Source organism: Gymnogyps californianus, chromosome 4, assembly GCF_018139145.2.
Source record: "Gymnogyps californianus isolate 813 chromosome 4, ASM1813914v2, whole genome shotgun sequence".
NCBI classification, from domain to species: Eukaryota; Metazoa; Chordata; class Aves; order Accipitriformes; family Cathartidae; genus Gymnogyps; species Gymnogyps californianus.
In genome coordinates, this window is record NC_059474.1 from 49,373,304 (window position 1) to 49,393,375 (window position 20,072).

At 42.6% G+C, this 20,072-nt stretch overlaps 2 protein-coding genes across 6 annotated transcripts in view; both read right to left on the bottom strand.

Moving 5' to 3' along the window:
* MND1 (meiotic nuclear divisions 1) overlaps positions 1-9,115 on the bottom strand; it is a 51,604-nt gene extending 42,489 nt beyond the window's left edge. For both annotated transcript variants that reach the window (XM_050896509.1, XM_050896510.1), the window contains exons 1-4: positions 9,059-9,115; positions 5,365-5,430; positions 4,494-4,551; positions 2,535-2,683 (exon numbers count right to left, since the gene is read on the bottom strand). In XM_050896509.1, coding sequence (XP_050752466.1) covers positions 2,535-2,683; positions 4,494-4,551; positions 5,365-5,430; positions 9,059-9,061 — 276 coding nt within the window. In that variant the 5' untranslated portion in view covers positions 9,062-9,115. The remainder of the gene's footprint in view (positions 1-2,534; positions 2,684-4,493; positions 4,552-5,364; positions 5,431-9,058) is intronic.
* Positions 9,116-14,287: 5,172 nt separating this feature from the next.
* Positions 14,288-20,072, bottom strand: part of TRIM2 (tripartite motif containing 2) — a 40,945-nt gene continuing 35,160 nt past the window's right edge. For all 4 annotated transcript variants that reach the window (XM_050895886.1, XM_050895885.1, XM_050895882.1 and 1 more), the window contains 2 exons: positions 19,800-19,940; positions 14,288-18,770 (listed from right to left, as the gene is read on the bottom strand). In XM_050895886.1, the coding sequence (XP_050751843.1) occupies positions 18,618-18,770; positions 19,800-19,940 (294 nt within the window). In that variant the 3' untranslated portion in view covers positions 14,288-18,617. The remainder of the gene's footprint in view (positions 18,771-19,799; positions 19,941-20,072) is intronic.

Genomic DNA, 20,072 nt, shown 5'->3' on the forward strand with positions numbered 1-20,072 from the left:
CAGAGTTAAAGTGATCTCCTGTTGCAGACAAATGAAACTTCACTGGAGTAGGAACCAGTGCATTGTTACTACCAGTCAATAAAAATGAATTTAAGCCCAGTCATGCCAGACTAAGTCCATGCCCGAAAATAGTACAAGTGTATCCAGCTAAACAGAGGAAGTTTTTAATGTCTGGACTCATTTGAGTTCTGAAAACAAAGGCAGTAAAGGAGCAGACAAAATCGGCAGTGGGACAACTTAATACTAACCAAGTCTCAGTACAGACAAGGTACGGTTTCTATTTGTGATCCTAATAGGTCATCTGAGAAGCTGAGAAAGTTACTGAAAACTTAGAGCAAGTCAGTGGCAGAACCTGAAATTAAAGAGATGATAATTTTGATGACCCATACAGTACCACAAGAGCTATCTCGAGCAGCACTTTCCAACTCATCCAAAGCACCTGCCTGTAAGGTTGTCAATACACAGTTCCCGTTAATGATGGGAAGGACTGCAGTACTTCCTCCTTACTGCCACAGACCCTGGAATCTATCACTGGCTCATAAAAATGACATGAATTAGTGAATAAGGAGAAAGGAAGTGAAAGTTCTAGCAAGTCTTACTCTTGATCTTGAAAACTGCAGCAAACGCATCAGACATGCGACAGAGTACCAGTACTCTCCTCCCTCTGCCAGATCCACACAAGCAGACACACCAAATGCCTTCGGATAGCTGTCCAGAGCACCCAGGCCACTAATGAAAATGTTCAGGGCAAAGGGAAATGATCTTATGTTGGTTAAAACAGAACAGTGGACTGGACTCTTTCAGTTTAGTAATGACTGAGATTTACAAGCAATGACAGCATAGCAAAGGATAACTGACAAGGTTACCTCTCAGCTGGTCACACTACACTCTATACATAAACAAGCAATTTCAACTGCATTGATCAGGCTATTTAATCTGCTTTGGTGAACAGTCTTCAGATTCACAAACTGCTTTTTCAGTTCAAGCTAGGGAAAAAAGCATGTTTTTATACAATTAATTTGGAGCTTTAAAGAAGTAGCTGAAGTTGACAATGCTGTACATAAGATGGCAATGATGATATCAGAGCTATGCCTGAAGAAAATAATGTCTGTAAAAATGTTCAGATGTGTCGTGGTTTAACCCCAGCCAGCAGCCAAGCACCACGCAGCCGCTCCCTCACTCCCCCCCCACTCCCAGTGGGATGGGGAAGAGAATTGGGAAAGAAGGTAGAACTCATGGGTTGAGATAAGAACGGTTTAATAACTAAAGTAAAATATCATACTAACAATAGCAATAATGAAATATAATAATAATAACAGTAATGAAAAGGAATATAACAAAAAAAAAAAAAAAGAAGGGGGGGAGGAAAAAAAAACAGTGATGCACAATGCAATTGCTCACCACCCACGGACCAATGCCAGAGCCGCGATCCACCCCTCCTCGCCAACTCCCCCCTGTTTATATACTGGGCATGACGTTCCATGGTATGGAATATCCCTTTGGCTAGTTCGGGTCAGCTGTCCTGGCCATGCTCCCTCCCAGCTTCTTGCACACCTCCTTGCTGGAAGGGCATGGGAAACTGAAAAATCCTTGACTTCGGATAAGCGCCACTTAGCAACAACTAAAACATCAGCGTGTTATCAACATTATTCTCACACTAAATCCAAAACACAGCACTGTACCAGCTACTAAGAAGAGAGTTAACCCTGTCCCAGCCGAAACCAGGACAATATGCTATCAATAATTTTGCATTAATTCAAATTATTTTTGATGAATGGACATAATGCTAAATAAGCACGGGAAAAGTTGGCAGTGTTGTCGTGCAATCAGACCATAAAGCTAGTTTACTGATCTCGCTGTCATGTACTCCAGTTGCAAACAAACTGATGAACAGATGCTTTCCCACTCCAATTAAAAGAGGCAAGAAAGACAGTTCCTAAAAAGTAGGAAAGAACCAGAGCAACAGAACAGCAATGTTGCAACAAAAGATACCTTGCTCTTCTGCAGAAGATCATGACCAGTTTGCTCTTCTCGCCTAATAAAAGTGCAATATGGGATTACACAAGTGCTCACAAATTGAGCTACTGATAAAAGCAGAGGAAAGCACAATGGCTGCAAGTAGAAACCATTGCCACATTTACTTGGGTTATGCATTTCAGTCCTCTCATGGCTTTAGATCATTACCACATGATGGCCTACATTCTATAAAAGACACATAAAAGCATATGCTGCCTAAATATTTAGAGAAAGTCCTTAAATGATGTTTTGCATCATGAATAACATGCTTTCAGCAGCAAGTAGACAAAAAGTCTTCTCAAGCTCCAACAAGAACAACCTCCAAAACTTTTCTGATGTGATAGCAAGACAATGAGAATGTCGTACCACGCGTGCCAGATGATTCCTGCAGTAAAATCTGTGTGTGTGTGCACACGTACACACCTGAGAGAGCGTGATATGAACAAGAATGACAAGGGGGTATAAGAAAAAAGGAAACCTATTCAGGTAAACAAGTACTTTCCATAAAATAGATTTACCTGAGACTCCAATTCTTCCAATTTACGCTTCCTGGCATGAAGAGCTTTACTTGGAAAAGCCCAGAAATAATTGGAAGTTCCAATTCTATCAGTGTCCACCATGCCATCATCAACTAAGCTTTGTAGAATCTCCTTCACTGACATCGAGGCTAATAAAAGCAAAAATATCAAATTAGAACTGCATAGCATCTAAACTATGGAGAATTATGAATACCATAAGCCATCATCTACAATCATCTGTATGAATATTTTACTATAACATCAGCCAGCTGGAAGATTTCAAGAGGACACCATGCCTGATGCTTCACTTGAAGGGATGAATGTCTTTGAAATCAGCAGTTTATACATAAAGGCTGCTATTCTGTACAGTTTGCTACCAGATGTTTGTAAAACACCACCCATGAGTATCACAAAACATACATGCATATTACAGTACAATGCCATAACAAACTCATGAGAGGGTACTTGAGAAGTTGTCTTGCAATCTTAATTCTAACATGGATTAACTTACAATTTCTTGATTAGGAGTGTAATTACATTTCACTTCGTAATGCTTATCAAAGCATTTAACAGCAGCAGAGGCACTAAAGCCATCTGTCTACAGACTCAGGAGGGGCAGATTTTACTTTTGATTATATTCAGTTCCAAGACAGAAAGTCATCTGCAGTCAGAATGATCCAAAACATTTCTGAACATAATTGTTCATTTTCTAGCAAATGTGTGGTATAATTCACCATTTTTAAAATGATACCTGTTCAACAAAGCAAAGTAGTTATTATTATCCTCAAGTGTTGCAGATATAAAGGCTTTTGAGCTAATTTATGGTTTTCAGTGTCTGACTTTCAAGTCTAAAGAAGATCCCAAATCAGGAACATCCAATCTTTTGGAAGCTATGGGCTGGATGCCAGTATGGGGGCGTTTCCACAGGCTAGACGTTTTTCTTTTCCGAGTAACTAGGGCTTGGGTTGTGTGGCTAAATGCCTTCATACGCAGAGGCAGGATGAATTTGGACTATTCAAAGGTGTTAATGGTTTTAGAAACTCTACACTCCAGATTTTTAAATATGAAATTCCATTGCTTGTATTTACTGTTTTGCATCCTCTTCCTGCCAATTACAATTAAACATACGCATTGACAAACCAATCAAGACAACACCACATCTCTTCAGAAGCCTATGAGTGCCTGTGTTAGCTGCTGACAGAACTGAAAAACACCGCTTTGCGATATTCACATATGTCTGCAGTTCTTTCAACAAGTTTATTTACTCTTGCAGTGCCACAAAGATATGCTAGTCAAGGACAGTGGCAACTATACAAACATTATGCTTCGCCCCCCTTTTGTCAATGAACATAGAAGGAAGCAGAACGAGGAACATAAAACAACTCAACAGCATAAGATAAATCCTCTTGGACCTAATCCTAAACCAATGGATCTCATCAGGAAGGCTTTCATTGAAAAGCTTTTCCCCCTCCATTTACAGCTGTCCAGCCATTTTTTGGGGGGCAAAGTTCAACAGAACATTGACCATGTACATCTGGACTAGCATTTTAAGATATTTGTGACATTACAGACAGACATTTAAATCCTCTGTTCACTACCTGAGTACACATAACGATTTCATAGACTGAAAGTCAATGCAAGTCAGGCATCTCAGAGCCTAGGAAAAACCCCATGCCATGTTTTAGTGGTTAACTTGGAGTTAGCTGTGACATTTTAATAATCTCCCATTTTGGCCCTAACGTCTAACATAAAAGACAAACATTAGCAAACCAAGGCAGGAGTATGCTGTTGATGTCACTTTTAATGCTACAGCCCTGCCATTGACCAGTCTCCCTTTCTAGCTATTTTTTCCATTATTACAATCACAAGCCTAAAATTGTAGCCAGGAAAATTTACACTGTATGACCTGTCCCAAAAATGATTAATGGCTCAAGAGAAATAACTTTTGTAAACACTTACTAATCCCTTTTTCTTTTGGAGCAATCTTCTCTATATCCTTCAACTGGAACACATCTTTCTGTGCAAAACATAAAAGACACTTTAGCTCCGAATGACAGCATCATCTAAGCCTGAGTGGTTTTTTTACACTAAATCAATGCCAACAAAAGCAAGTAGGAAATACATTGCATGTTTATGTTTTGCTAGGGAAACAGGCTGCATATCCCCCAATAGAATTAGAACATTCTGAGAAGTAAATAATAAAAAAAGACTATTATTGTAACAAGCCCTGTTCTTTCTTTGGTGCCCTAAAGTCACCATATTTTGTCTCAAGTTAGACTGTAAACCCCTTAGGGCAGACAGAGCCCAGGTTAGATTGTCAGCACCAGACACACCACATTGCTCAAGTACTCAAATGTCACTAATTTTTTTTAATAGGTGAAACATTGTGAATTACATATGTCACCAATATAATTGTAGCTCTGCTTTTGGATCTCCAGGTTTCTTCTCCCCAGGGACCTCTTCCAAGTCTGGTCTCATCTTTTCTAACGCTCAGATTTCTTCCTCCTCCCATAAACTGCAGTGAGATACTTCCTAATCTCTTCCTATCCCTCTTACAGTAACAGACTCAAATGAGAAGATTTGAACAGGGAGCACAGGAAGCATTTACCACCACCTGTGCATCTTCATGTCTTGGCTCCACCTGGGGACAAGCCACCTGATCAGAAGCCACATGAATCAAGCTCTGTCCCTGTAATTTATACATTGATGACACAGGGCATCAGCGAAATGCATAGCGGGATATACAGAGTTCATCTACATCTACAGTTAAACTCGTTTTAGGACTTGTTTTCCCACCGATGTAAATGCAGGACAATTACAAGTTACTTACTGTTTCAAAAAAGATCTCCATCATGCGAACTCTCTTCTCCTCAAAGCTCAGACCTTTTTTCTTGGACTAGAACAGGGAAAAAAAAACCAAACCAACACATTCAGCCATTTGAATAATTAACATCTGCTCAGAATTCAAATCTATTTACCTCTAAGTTATATTTGCCATCCTTTAAAATACCTTACCACTAACCCCAGACTTTCAGATAAACTACTTCTTCCCAAAGAATCATTACACCAAGCTAATCCACCTGCAATCTGTTAAACTGAGGGACCTATATTCTAAGTTTGGAGCTGACATTTCACACAACCCAATCCAGCTCAAGCCTCGATGTTTCTTGGCATAGCCAAACAGTTCCCTGTTTTACCTTACTAGATTAAAAATGTGTATTTATACCAATTCTCAGCAACTCACCCAAATGTTTAATAGTCCTTAAAAAGATAAGAAGGAACATCTTTTGGGTTTTTTGTTTAGAATTGTTTTTTATCTTGTGATACAGAGACACTAGTGTGAGATGTAGGCCATTTAGGTTTTTTCAAGGAGATAAAGCGCATTTTGAGGTATTACGTCTTTCTTCAAATTTCCTACCCAACTTGATAATTTGAAGGTCACATTTTAAAAACTGTGTTTCTTTTATTTCCTTTCTCTGCAGTTATGTGACCAAGCAGTAAATAACACGGATGGAAATAGAAACAAAAGGCAAAAATGACTACTTACAAACTGCTACCAATAATACAGAACTGAGAAATATCCTCCTCTGATCACTTGCAGAGACGCTATTTTGACATGACCCTTTTAAAATTAGGACATAAAATATTTCACAGAGAATTGGAGTTTTATTAATAGCATTTAGAATAGTCCTCAACAATCCAAAAGCAGTAGCCATAACGTGAATCAGGAATGTTTCCCCTTGCCCCACTCCCTGCTTCACAGGCTGCGAGACCCTGCACTGCTGCGTGCGGCTACAGGAAACTGAAAGGGGGATAGAAAGAGCAAAATAGGATGTTGGCAGAAAAAGGTGTCCCTTTAAAAAAAAAAAAAAAAGACATAAATATTGTTGCCATTGAATCAATGGAAGTGGGGATTCTAATAACATGGTGCTTTGAGAAGGACAACACAGGTTTGTTTCCAAGCTCTAACAGAAGGCAGTCGATACCATTTTTGACTTCTTGACCACTGCTTCCTTCTTAAATAAATCACACGGTAGGGCAGCACAACATTTAAAACGTGCATCAAGAGCAAAATGGCCAGATTGATTTAGATTTTAAAAAGTAAATTGAAAAACTAGCTTATGCAGCTACAATAACACACAGACACGAACAGAAGCAATTCAGTTTTATATTTAACAAAAGCACTATTAATAATTTTTAAAGTCTCCTCCCTTCTGCTTTAGCCAGTGATGCCCTACGTCAGCAGTGACGTCACAGCTGTCTCCTATGATGTCAGTATGTTGCGGGATTAGAACCTGCAGCCACCATGTACATGCAAGTAGGAGCATGAACAGAAAACAGACCCATCAACTTCTTTCTCCCTGCCTTCCCAAACAGCCCTAACACCGTCAACAGGAACGAAACCCATATGCGCACAATGTGAAATTTAAGTAGTGTTTCTGAAAGCACGTGCTTATTAGCTATGTCCCTCAGGCACCAAGTTTTACACCAGCACTCCAACAAACAAAGAAAAGTAACAAATCAATGTGTTGTCTAGATAAATTTTATTACTTTTCACGTTGATTTCTCTCTCCTACCTCTTTACCACGCGTTCCACACCACAAATATAAAATACACCAGTGTAGTGGGTTGACCCTGGCCGGATGCCAGGTGCCCACCAAAGCCGCTCTATCACTCCCCCTCCACAACTGGACAGGGGGAGAAAATAAAATGAAAGGCTCGTGGGTCGAGATAAGGACAGGGAGATCACTCACCAATTACCGTCACGGGCAAAACAGACTTGACTTGGGGAAAAATTAGTTTAATTTATTGCTAGTCAAATCAGAGCAGGATAATGAGAAATAAAACCAAATCTTAAAACACCTTCCCCCCACTCCTCCCCTCTTCCCAGGCTTAACTTTACTCCTTATTTTCTCTACCTCCTCCCCCCCTGAGCGGCGCAGGGGGACGGGGAAGGGGGGTTTGGGTCAGTTCATCACACGTTGTTTCTGCCGCTCCTTCCTCCTCAGGGGGAAGGACTCACACTCTTCCCCTGCTCCAGCGTGGGGTCCCTTCCACGGGAGACAGTCCTTCACGAACTTCTCCAACGTGAGTCCTTCCCACGGGCTACAGTTCTTCACGAACTGCTCCAGCGTGGGTCCCTTCCACGGGGTGCAGTCCTTCAGGAACAGACTGCTCCAGCATGGGTCCCCCGCGGGGTCACAAGTCCTGCCAGCAAACCTGCTTCAGCGTGGGCTCCTCTCTCCACGGGGCCACGGGTCCGTAGGTCCTGCCAGGAGCCTGCTCCAGCGCGGGCTTCCCACGGGGTCACAGCGTCCTTCAGGCATCCACTTGCTCTGGCGTGGGGTCCTCCACGGGCTGCAGATGGATATCTGCTCCACCATGGACCTCCATGGGCTGCAGGGGGACAGCCTGCCTCACCATGGTCTTCACCACGGGCTGCAGGGGAATCTCTCTCTCTGCTCCGGCGCCTGGAGCACCTCCTCCCCCTCCTTCTTCACTGACCTTGGTGTCTGCGGAGTTGTTTCTCTCACATCTTCTCACTCCACTCTCTCTTGCTGCAACTGCAACTCCCCTGTAACTTTTTTTGCTTTTCTTAAATATGTTATCACAGAGGCGCTACCACAGTTACTGATTGGCTCGGCCTTGGCAAGCGGCGGGTCCGTCTTGGAACCCGCTAGCATTAACTTTATCAGACATAGGGGAAGCTTCTAGCAGCTTCTCACAGAAGCCACCCCTATAGGACCCCCCCGCTACCAAAACCTTGCCACGAAAACCCAATACAACCAGGCACATCAATTTCACCGTCACTCAGGCTACTGAAGGCAGCCACAGGGACGCAATGCTGTTGAGCGCACTCGGGCACACTAGCAACTCCTTCTGCTCGCACCCACCTCCGCACAACCGCAGCCAGACCGCGGCCCAGCCTGTTCACACCGGGGTACCCGGGCGGCCGTGGCCGCCCATTCCCCCAGCCTGCCTGCGGGTCTCAGCGGGACTGAGCGGGCACCGTGCCCACCTCGAGCGACCGTTACAGGGCCTGCTCTTCCAGGGGCCAGTTAGATTTACACTGCTCTTCAAGAAACCAAACAAAGAAATGGCCCACGCCACGCTAACGCTACACCCCCAGACCCGGCATCGCGGGTGTTTATCGGGAGCCGTGCTGCCTCCCCAGACCGGGAGGAGCGGGGCAGGGGGACCGGGAGTCCTGCTGCTGCCTTGCGGCCGCTGGGACCACGAACCCGGCGGCAGGCGGGCAGCTCCCGCCGCTCTCCCTCAGCGGCCGCAGGGGCGGAGGGAAGGCGAGGCGCGGGCGACCGTTACCCGCAGCAACGGTCGGCTTGCTCCGCCCCCTGCCGCAGCCCTGACTGGCGCCCGCCATGCCCGCCCCGCACCGCGGCTTCCTCGGCAGCCCCGCGGCGTCATTAACCGCCCGGCCCGGGCACGGCACCGCGCCCCGGCTCACGTCGCCAACGCAAGCGGGAGGAGGGCGGCCGGCCGGCCCCGCCGCGGCCGCTGCTTACCATGTCGCCTCCGGCGCAGGCGAGCGGCAGGGTTTGATTTCGGCGCCACCGGGAGGGGAAAGGCCGCCGGGAGGCCGCCTGCGCAGCTCGCAGCGCCGCCTGCCGCCGGCCCCGCCCGCCCCCGCAGCGCGGCAAGCCCCGGCGGGCGGCGCGGAGCTGCCGGGCGCGTTTCCGCGGCTGAGGCGGCGAGCGAGGCCGGGCCGAGGGGCGGCGGGGAGGAGCGGCGCTGCGCCCTGCGCGGCCGCCGGGCTGCTCTGTCCCGGGCGGCGCGGAAGCAGACCCAGCCGAATTGCGCCGTAGAATAAAATCAAGGAGGAAAAAAGATGCATAAAGTTATGTTCTGGTTTTTGTACCTTGTGCAGTCAACCAAGGAATAGATCTTTGCATTTTTATAAAGCAGCCTTGCCGTACCAGAAAGCAGGTTATCACTGCTCTTTCATTTTAGGTATTATAATACCGTGTTTGGTTTTGGGGTTTTTTTGGTTTGGTTTTTTTTTTAACACGTATCATGGGCACTCATAGACAAGTGAAGCTAGGAAGCAAAATTCGGCTTTTGTCACCAACTGCTTATGAGTTACATGTGGTGCAAGTTACAGAGAATGTGTTAAGATGTAGGGGCCACACTTGAGTTTTGCATTTGGCATTGCCCAGGCTTTAGAGCAAAATTTTCTCAAGTTCTCATTTTGTCTTCATGTGTTTCTCAATACCTACCCATTTTATGTTTTGTGTAGAAAGTGCAATTTTCTTGACTGATGTCATTGCCATATCTTCAATATATATTTGCTGTATTATTGAAATTAATAAAAATTAACAAAAAGTTTTTAAAATATTTAAAATCCCACCACCATTGGCTCTAATCATCAGGGGAAAAACGCTTGTTTCTGAATCTCTGTCTACAGCTGTGGGTTTGAAAATGTGTGGGATACGTGCTTTATGCCTCCCGGTAGCTGCCCTGGGCCTCTGTGCCAGCGCTGCCCAGTGCGTGCACTGTGTATTCTTTTTTCTCCAAGGCCCAGCAGTAAAGGTAAAATATGAACACATTAACGGTGGTCTAAAGTGATGTGTATTGTACGACTAGCCCATTACAGGAGCAATAGGTCATGGAGAAATAACACCCTGTCTGCCCATGGCAGCAAAGGACCTGGGCACATCTGGTGTTGCTTGAAACGGTGGTTCGTTGCAATGACCGTTCTAGCGACTTTGATTACTTACAGTTCATTTTAATTATTATTTGTGCTGTAAATTACTTTCCTTCAGCTACAGCAGTTCTGGGACATTGCTTTGCAGTTTAGCAACAGTGGGTTTGTATCTGCCATACTAATTCTAGAGTTTAAATTCAAGCAAATGAAAATGCGCAAGCTGAAGTGTTCAGGCAGTCCCCATGAATGTTTTCCATCGTCTTTGTGAGGTGCCCCTTTTCCTGAAACCTGAGGTTCTCTTCCACGCAGACCCAGCCGTGATCCTGTTCCTCATTGTGCACACCAGTGTATTACTAAAAATGAAATGCAAGTTAGAAAGGACATTATTAATACGAAGCTTAACATTCATACAAAACACAAAGCTTCTTGTTCTTTCATACTTCCTTGTGCATCACACGTTCAACTCGCTAACTTGCGATGAAATCTGTTGGCACGCCTCCTCATCTGTTGTGAGGGCTCATATTCTGACCCCCCACTTTTCCCTTCCTTTGGCCAGCCCTCAAAGTGAGTATGTATGTCCCCACGCTCCCTGCGACAGTTGTTTTCCTCCTTCCACCGTGACCTCCTCTCCCCCAGGACGTGGGCCCCTTCCTGCTCCTTCACAGCCTGAAATAAAACCGAGCTCTGCTCCTTTTTTTACCACTGCCAAGCAAACGGTTGCTACAACATTTGCAAAGCACCTGTTGTGGCGTGGGTTTTCTCCAAGCGACACGTGTGAGCGGCAGAGTGGGTGTCGGAGCTGAACATGCCGCTGGGAGACGAGGAAGAGGAGAGTGAGGAAGGGGTTTCAGAGGGGCGCTCACTCCGAAGCGGGCTTGGGGCACGTACCTCGTGTCATCTGTTCAACATGCCTGAGGCAGCAATGCTCCCATCTCCCCGTCACACCTCAAAGTAGTCTGGCAGCAAACACCCAGGTCTCACCCCCCGATGGAGCCAACACGTGGCCGGAGCACACGCCTGGAGCCACAGCTGGAAGGCGTTCCTGGTTTCAGCAGTTGAACGCGATCACAGCAACCAGGCCGGCCCGGCACATCCACCTCTGAAACGTTAGGTCATGCTCTGAGGCAATGGTGGGGCAGGAGGCTCAGCAGGTTTTCTCTGCCCGTGTCCCCTGGAGATAGCCAGGCTCAGCTGCCCCGTGTGCGCTGGCAGCCCTGAAGCCCTTTCATGGCCAAATCACTAGGCCCGATTTACTCTGTAGTAAGAGGTTCCTTAACACCTCCCAAATTTTGCAGTGCCAGATCAAAACTAACTAGTTTGAAAGACCACCGGGTGGAAGAGGTCCCCAACAGAGGGAGGATGCACAGGAGAATCTCATGCGTTGTCATGTGAGGGTAGTTTTCCATTACTGGATAAAGTGGAATGAATGACTCCTAAAATACTTAAAGGTCTGACATTTTTAAGGGGCTTCAGAATGTCTAAATGTGATATTTCACAAAACTGCTATTCATATACTATTAATATAAAAACAAGACAATGGATGGAAATATTTTGGAAGGGGGACTCACACCTGTGCCTTTCTGTTAGAAGATTGTTCTCATTTCCCTGTGATTTTCTTAAGCTTTAGCAGTTTGGGCTGACATTTTCTATGCTAGGTGTCTGACCGAGATTTTTAAGTACCAGCCAAAACGGTTTCTCGCCATTCTTGAGGTCGAGAAAATACATTGCTTTGTCAGTGTTAAATTATGCTTAGACAAGATTAAATTTGTACCCGCCTTCATTTTGCTCGTACAAATCTGTAATTGAATTACATTCATAAACTCTGTTTTGAAAGGACATTAAAGTGGCAACGGTAGGCAGGAAGGTTAGGAAGTAGGAGGATGAAAAGGGTCTGTCTTGCTTTATTTTGTTCTTTTCATATATACGCACCATAGTGCAGTCTTTAATTACGTGAGCTATTTTTTCACCAAAAGGGCAGAATCCAAGTTGAATAGCAGATCAGTTTTTTTCCAGAAAAGTAATAGCAAACTTTCTGAGTCCTGCGGCTACCTCCCACAACATCTGTATGACTGACAGCAAAAAGATGCTTCAGTAGAGCTTGAGGGTGGAGGACAAGGAGAGCTCCAGGAGATGCTCACCCATGGGAGGCGATACCAACTCCTCGGAGGTCCCAGCCGTCTGTGGTGGGATGTGGCCGGCTATCAGGAAGCAATGTGATCCATGAGTAACCCACACAGGTCAGTCTCTGCAGCATTTGCTGCCTCATTTCATCCTCGGATGAGTGTTTGGACTGTAAGCAGACATGCTCCCTACAAACATCTAACCCAGTGAGAAATGCTAGCTGGTCCTCCTCCAAAACTTACTGCTTCCACAGCTTTGCTAGCAGAGCTGCTGAAGTAAGCACTTACCAACTCATTGAGGTGAGTAGCTTAAATACTAGTTTTTTGGTAACTAGGCATTTCACTAAAAGAACAAGCTCAGCCAACAGATCTGAGGGTCAGCAGCCTTCAACTGGAGGTAGCAATGAGCAGCAAGTGGTGGGTATCTCTTCCACCAGCACAGCTGGGGCCTGGGAAGAACATCTGTCCACAGAAATTACATGGACTGTTCTAGTTCACCGAGATAGTTTTGTCTGGTGCAAATTAGGGAGCATTCACATGAACCGTCAGCAGAACTATGGGGGTGGTTAACTGCAGAGCAGCACAGCGGGATGTGAGAGAGAACTTCAGCCTACGGAAAAATGAAATGCTTTTGAACATTGAATGATATGCGAGTGGTTAGCACTCTAAAGAGAGACATCCTGGTTATCTCAAGATGGGCACCCAAAATACATGCACTCTTCGCCATTTTGGCCTTACTCTCCCTGACATTGTTTCTCATTGGTGAGACTGGGCTCTGTATTCCAGTTTACAGAACTTCTAAAAGATCCTGCTGCAGCATTAAAGTCAGTATTCAAGTACCACGGGAAGGCCAAAGAGGAAGCTGGCCATTTACTGCAGAATTTTCCTGGTAAAGGGCAGCGTTCCCCAGTCTCAATGTCCTGCCTGCCTGTCTGATTTTGCTCAGCAGTGGAGAGCCTCTGCTGTAGTAATCCAGGGGACAGAAAAAATTTCTAGCCCATCAGTGAGAAAAGACTGAGAATGCAACAAGAGTCTTGCCTACTCAGCCTGTCTTTTTGCGGCTTCCAGGATATCCTGTGCCATTTCCTCTGTTCTTCATCGTCTTTTTTGCACGGGAGGGAACGGGTGCTCCGCAACTCTGAATGTCAAATCAACACTGCTCTGCTTCAAGCCGTGGGGTTTTTTTAGCTGGCAGACAAATAAAGCCTTTTGATTCCTTTAGAGGGTTTGGGGGAAAGATCCATCAAAAAGGGTGGCTGCTTTGTATTTCAGCTCATTTCTGAGTGTCCTGCCACCAAGCAAACACACATCACCAGTCTGACCTCTCTAGTCCCCTCCAGTGAGATTGTTTCCAAGCCAAATGATGCGTCTGAAGATTCTCTTTTACTTCATGAGCGAGTTCCTAATCACACTGAGTTCTTAAAGGATTCAGGTTTGGAGAGTTCACCAGTGACCAAGAAGACATATTTACTATCTAAAAAAAAGTTAACATGAGCTGAAAAATTGTTCTTACAGGAAAGGAGTCAGATTGAACTCCTAAGGCAAATTTTCTGTTCTTCTACAAGAATTTAAATTTGTTTTTTGCAGCAGACCCTTGAAAGGTTGTAGCACAGCATAGCTGAAAGGTACTGTGTACTTCTGTGATACAAATGGAAGAGCTTACTACTGATAATCTTACTGCCACGAATGAAAATGTTAATTCTGATGACTGAACTGAAGAAGGAAGGGAGAAGACAAGGAAGCTCCAGTTCCCCACCTTCTTCCCAAGAAGGACCCAAGTCCCTCTTTCCTCTGTGTCTACATAAAAGCTAAACACCCTTGAAACAACCACAGTTCTTGGCTTGTGACCTGTGGTGTCAGGGTTTCCTTTTGGAAAAAATTACCCATCTTCCTGCATTATGGGGCTATTTTTAGGGACAGTGAGTATGAGACAGGAAAAATAAATCCTCAACCATGAAAATAACAGAGGAAACAAGCTTTATTTTTATTATTTGAAATTTTTGTGCGTGGTAAAGGTACACATTTGACTCTGGTTTTCCTACATTTCCAAGACAGAGTAATTCTTTTTAATCGTCGGCTAAAGCATCAAGAATACCGTGGCACACAGGAAGCTAAAACTACACACACACACACAAACATTTTGATGCGCATCTTTCATCCTTGACCTTAGGGAGACAAAGTTTGTATTTAGCCTCACAGGGATTTAAAAAAAACCAAAAACAACAACAAAAAAAAAAACCCAAGTGAGAAGGATATTTCATTATGAGTGTCAAGAGAGTGCAAGGCTTACATGTACACAAAACATACAAGATCGACTTACAAGATGGAATGTACAAAAAACTTTTTAAAAAATCAAGAAAAAAGACAGACTCACTCCTAGAACTGGAAAGCTGCAGCGTATCAACTGGTAGAGATTTCTAACAGGGGCTACTGCCATACACTGTGCAGCTTAGGGAACATTCCCATGTCATAAAGCCAAAGCAAAAGTGTCAGGGTTAAGGCTGTGTTGCTCACAAACATCAACTGAAGTGCTGTACATTCATCAGAAGTAACACAACCCGTTAGGAATCTTCCTACTCCATAGCACAAATACCTTTCGCGCGCTCTCCACAAACAGGCCAAAACAATCACCGCTCACAATTCTCGAAGAAAATTTTCAATGTAATGTACATCATGATTTCATAACTAGCTGTCACCCACAACCGAAAGTCATTTCTTTATAGCAAAAACAACATATTGGGCACTTGTAGTTCTCATTATGGCAACACTAGATCCTTAGTTATAAAAAATATTGACATAAAATTGAAAGCCCTCTAGCTTTTACAGAACAAAAGAGCATTTACTAATAAATAACTCTCCATCTACATTAGGCAACTGCTTGCCTAAACCATTTTCCTTTTCTTTTTCAGCTACATTGCTGCTGGTTTAGCCTATGTAAAAATCCCCTACTGTTTATATTGGATTTATCTGAACAGATCCTTTTATTCTATTCACAAAACAATGAAAATACAGTTGGCTAGTTTGTCCTAAAATGCTCCAAATTACACAAGATCTGATAACCTTTTGAGATTACTTTTGAGTTGAAGGTTAGTTAAATGAAGCACATACTTTCACCATTCATGCTGTGCTGCTAGTCAATTAGCATTCCAGGGAAGTCAAGGGAACATTTGGTTATTACCTGAAGTCTGGCAGCAGAATGCCTATAAAGCCTTTAATAAATGCTAACAACGCAGCAAATCAAGTAGTGCAATTTTGACGTTAACTTAATTGGATGAGAAAAGACTCTGACAGCTTTTTAGAACAGAATTTCTGCTTTGGTTGCTCTTTGTAAGGTTTGTAAGTCAAGCATTTTAGCTAAGTCGGCTTCAGAAGCACAGCGTAAAAGCAATGTGTTTCTCAGTTTCCCAGTGCCAGGCAGACAAGGTCAGACCTTGGAAGGGAATGCCCTATGCCACTGAATTTGAAGCTGTAGCTGGCAGCATTTGCTGTCAGAAGGAACTCCAAATTAGTGACATTTTTCAGGTGCAGTAAGTGCTGCTCTGGTGATAATGTCTGAAACCTCAATAATGTCTGAAAACCCAAAAGACTATTCAATCTTAAGAAAAAATCCACATCACCCCTCATGGCTGTTAGCTGGGTTGTAAGGGGGTTGTGTGCAGAATTCCATATTTCATCAGGATGCACTGGGTTGACATAGGTTATATAAAATCCTGGTGAACAATACTGAGCCAAAGGGACTGAAAATCTTTTGAAGAAAAGGGTATACATGGAATAGTACAGTCTTAAGTATATGTTCTGATATATAGGTTAGGGTCTGATTTCTGTGGTTCTCAGCGATCCCGGCAACAGAGGATTTGGCAATGTTTCCTGAGTGGAAACCATGCAAGTTTAGTGAAATGTTATTATAAAAATCCAAATTTGGAACTAGATTTGATTAATAGTATCCATAACTGACAGCAAAAGCACATTTCTCATTTTCTTTTTAAGTTTTTATCTCAAAGAACCCGTGCAACCTCTTTTCTTTGTTAATAAATACAGTTAAAATGCTATGTAGCTTTTCTTCATTGATAAATTAGCCATTTAAGGGCATTCCAATGTCAGAAATTGTTTGTTTGCCAGAAGGTTGCTTATAAGGACACTTAGAAGGAAATTACTTGATCATCAGAAAATTTTGTCTACAACTTTGTTAAATTTTGATAGGACAGTTTATTGTGTAACGACTGAGACATCATCTTCAGAATTTTAGGACAAACTCAGTTTAAGCAGAGGATATTTTGTTCTCTTGGTAATAACAGACTTGATTTTTATCATCTCAAAAACATTACCACCAGTTTCTTAGCTGCATTATATAGTCCAAACCTTAAGCCTTATACACAAAATATTTATGCCAATGAAATAAGGAAACTTATCTTTGCATGAGAATTTGTAAATTGGCTCTATGTGCAAAAAATAAACAAGGGAAAGAAGAAGAAACATTTAAGAAACAGTAATTAAAAAAAAGACAAACTCCACATTTAAGAATTTTGGGGTCTGCATTTTTACAAGTCAAATACATTTTTACAAAAAAACCATTAGTTTTTCTCAAATTCATTGAAACAACAACCTTTCAGAAATAAGACAAATACTTATAACAAGTAATTTAACAAAGATTTCTTTCAATTTTGCAAGCATGCTTAAAATACTCCCCTGTTCCTGACCCAATGCCTTTTTGTTTCAAGGCCCTAAAAATGAGAAAAGACAGACAGTACCTCCCAGGCTATTGTAGGCATTGGCAGCAAGCTCACCAGCTCCTCAAACGAGGTTTAAGAGTGAGCACAACTCTATCTGTATTAGGCTAGGGTAGCAATTCATCCTTTGACCATTGGATTTAGAAATAAGAATAAAGCCAATGCCACTTTAAGAAGGACAAGTTCACACTTAAAAAAACTCCAAACATTAAAAACAGAACCAAGTCTCATGATTGTAAGCATTTCCAATTAAATTAATACTTCAACAAAGAACACAGTAGAGAGATCCGTCAGGAAGGAGGAGGGACATTTTTCAGACTACTGCCATTGTCAAATAGCATACATACGTTCCAGTTTGCTGAAATAACCTACATTTACTTTTTTTTTTTTGTGTCAATCAGTCATACATACATACATACAAACAAATTGGAACAAATCTCACAGTCCTTATTTTGTCCTCTAACAAAATTCCCTTTGATGAAGGACTTCAGGAATTGGTTCAAATTCATTCTTATTTGTAATGTTTCTTTTCTCAGGTAAAAACAAATAGCTTTGGTAACCCTTGGCTTTCCTATACAACCTCTGTTTACCGCAGTTCCTTTGGTTGTATAATGTAGGTCCTCCATAGGGGTACCTCTCTGGCTTTCTGTCCTGTGTGATGCTGCATTTTATTTTATTGGTTAATACAATGAGTTGCCTGAAGGAAACATGGCAATGAACACATACGAAAGAGTGGCACACATGAGGTTAATTGAGTCAACATTGTAATAACCCTGATCCTAATGAACTAGTTTGGTGTCAAAAGGTCTGTCGTTATACAGAAATTCAGCTCTCACTAATGTATCACTACAATTAAGTTTTTCCAGAGCTTTAGAAATGTCAGGTCTCTGCAAAGTCCTTCCAGCACACTGAGCAAGAGGAAGAGTGAAAAAGAAGCACATGAAACAATCCTTCATTAATCCCACGAGTAGGGAATTTGCATTGATTCTCATAGTGCTAAACGTTGAGCTGTGTTAGGTCTGAAGTTAGAGCTAGATGGATTTTGTGAGACTTAACCTTATACTAAAAGGACCTACTTGTTATAGATAGTAAGACTGAAGAATGTTAAAAGTGTAATACCTACCATGATAATGAGATCTAGAAGATTCCCAGGATCACCTCTGGGTTAAATAATGCATAACAATGATACTTCTTCAAGTTTGGAAGCTCTGAGCAGGAGCTACCCTTCGCAGTCTTCAAAAAGCTTTGGGGACTTTCCCCAAATTTTTCTCATTTTTGCCTAATTAGTTAATTCCAGTTCCATAAGTTGCAGTTTGCGTTTAATATCACATTGTCTTTATGAAATCAGTTAAAGAGGATTTCGTGTATTAACCCTTACAACAAAAAGTTCAGTGAGAAACTTAAGAGGTGCAAGTCCTATGAAAACAAGGTAAGTTTGGAAATTAACATAAGAAGTCCATAAGAGACTCCTTCATTATTAAAAACGAACACAAAGTAGGAGATATCCTGCATTCGATCTCTAGGACCAGTCTTTTCTTAAGGGTGGATGATTATCCAGCTCCAGAGCTCCTTGCTACTGTAAGTATCGGTAGACCTTGAAGCAGTGATTTCCAGAGTCTGCAACTACAACATGGCCATCTGAAGTAAGGGCCAGACCTTGGGGACCATAAAGTGGGTCAGCAGAGGTGTTAATGTAGGATAAAAATGATCCACTTCCATCAAAAACCTTTGAGGGTGAGAAAGCACAGAATAAATATTATGAATAAAAAAGAAAAATAGCGGACACAAGTCTGCTCTTAATTATACCATTACACTTCTCATTTCTGAAACGGTTGACATACACTAGAATAAACAAGGGCAGAATCTGATCTGTTATTCTCATAATATACAAATCTATATACAAATGTATTTTCTTATTAAAAAGAACTAATTAAAGCTGCTAGGATCTTTGGCAAGAATTAAACATGCAATGAAATAATAATAAAAAGAGCACCTCAGCTGTTGGTTGTTCTAAAACCAGCCAACTACAATAAATCAAACTCAATCAGGAACTCAACCAGCACCTTGTTTTCCTAACAAATATTACTGTTGTGGCTAGCATGACTCTTAGGTTCCCACACAGAGAAAACCAGGAATTTGTTTACACAATTGACAGTGCTTCCTGAGAACAACTCATAAGCAGCTCCCTCATTTTTATATTCAGTGAAAATAATACATGTACTTAGTTATTTATTAGATATTCTTTGGCAAATAAGATGACTTTGTGATTAGCACTTGAAAGATACAAAGAGTGCAACTCTCATAACTTAAAAGCAGAATATTTTCTCAACATTTAAAAAAGATGATAAAAATCTGCTGCATTTGCCTCAGGGCATATACAGATCATTTGCTTTTTCATATTTTCCACCATGTCTCCAATCTTCTGTTATGGTGATTATAAATTACTATCATCTCAGCAATGCTTGCAAGTCTCCTAAGTCATCAAATAGCTTTTGGGGAACTACTTGGAGACAAAAGCCCTGGTCAGAGTAACCATCAGAGTTGCTAGCAGTCACACTGGAAAGTCCACAATCTGACACCACCAGTTCTAAAAGTGGACAGACCAGCAATGAGGCCTATAAAAGGCTGCGTTAGAAACCACATCACTTCCAATGCTGCTATCCTGTTTCTTGGGAAGTCTGAAGACTTCAGTGGCCAGAGTTACCAATCCATTAGTTTTCCTAATCAAGCACCTTTGAAATACAGAAATTTCTACCTGTATTCGGCTGTTTCCCCAATCTGCTACAATAATATTTCCATTAGAATCTACAGCTACTCCAGTTGGTGCATTAAATTGTCCATTTCCTTCTCCATTTGATCCAAACTTCAGTATGAATTCTCCCTCCTGGTTAAATACCTGCATGGGTTAAAACAAAAACTGAATATGGCATCGTATCAAACAGTAGTAATCTACTACTACTACCAGTTCACCTGTCAACAAAACTACAAATTGAAGAGTTCAGAGGAACACCCCCCCACACACACACAC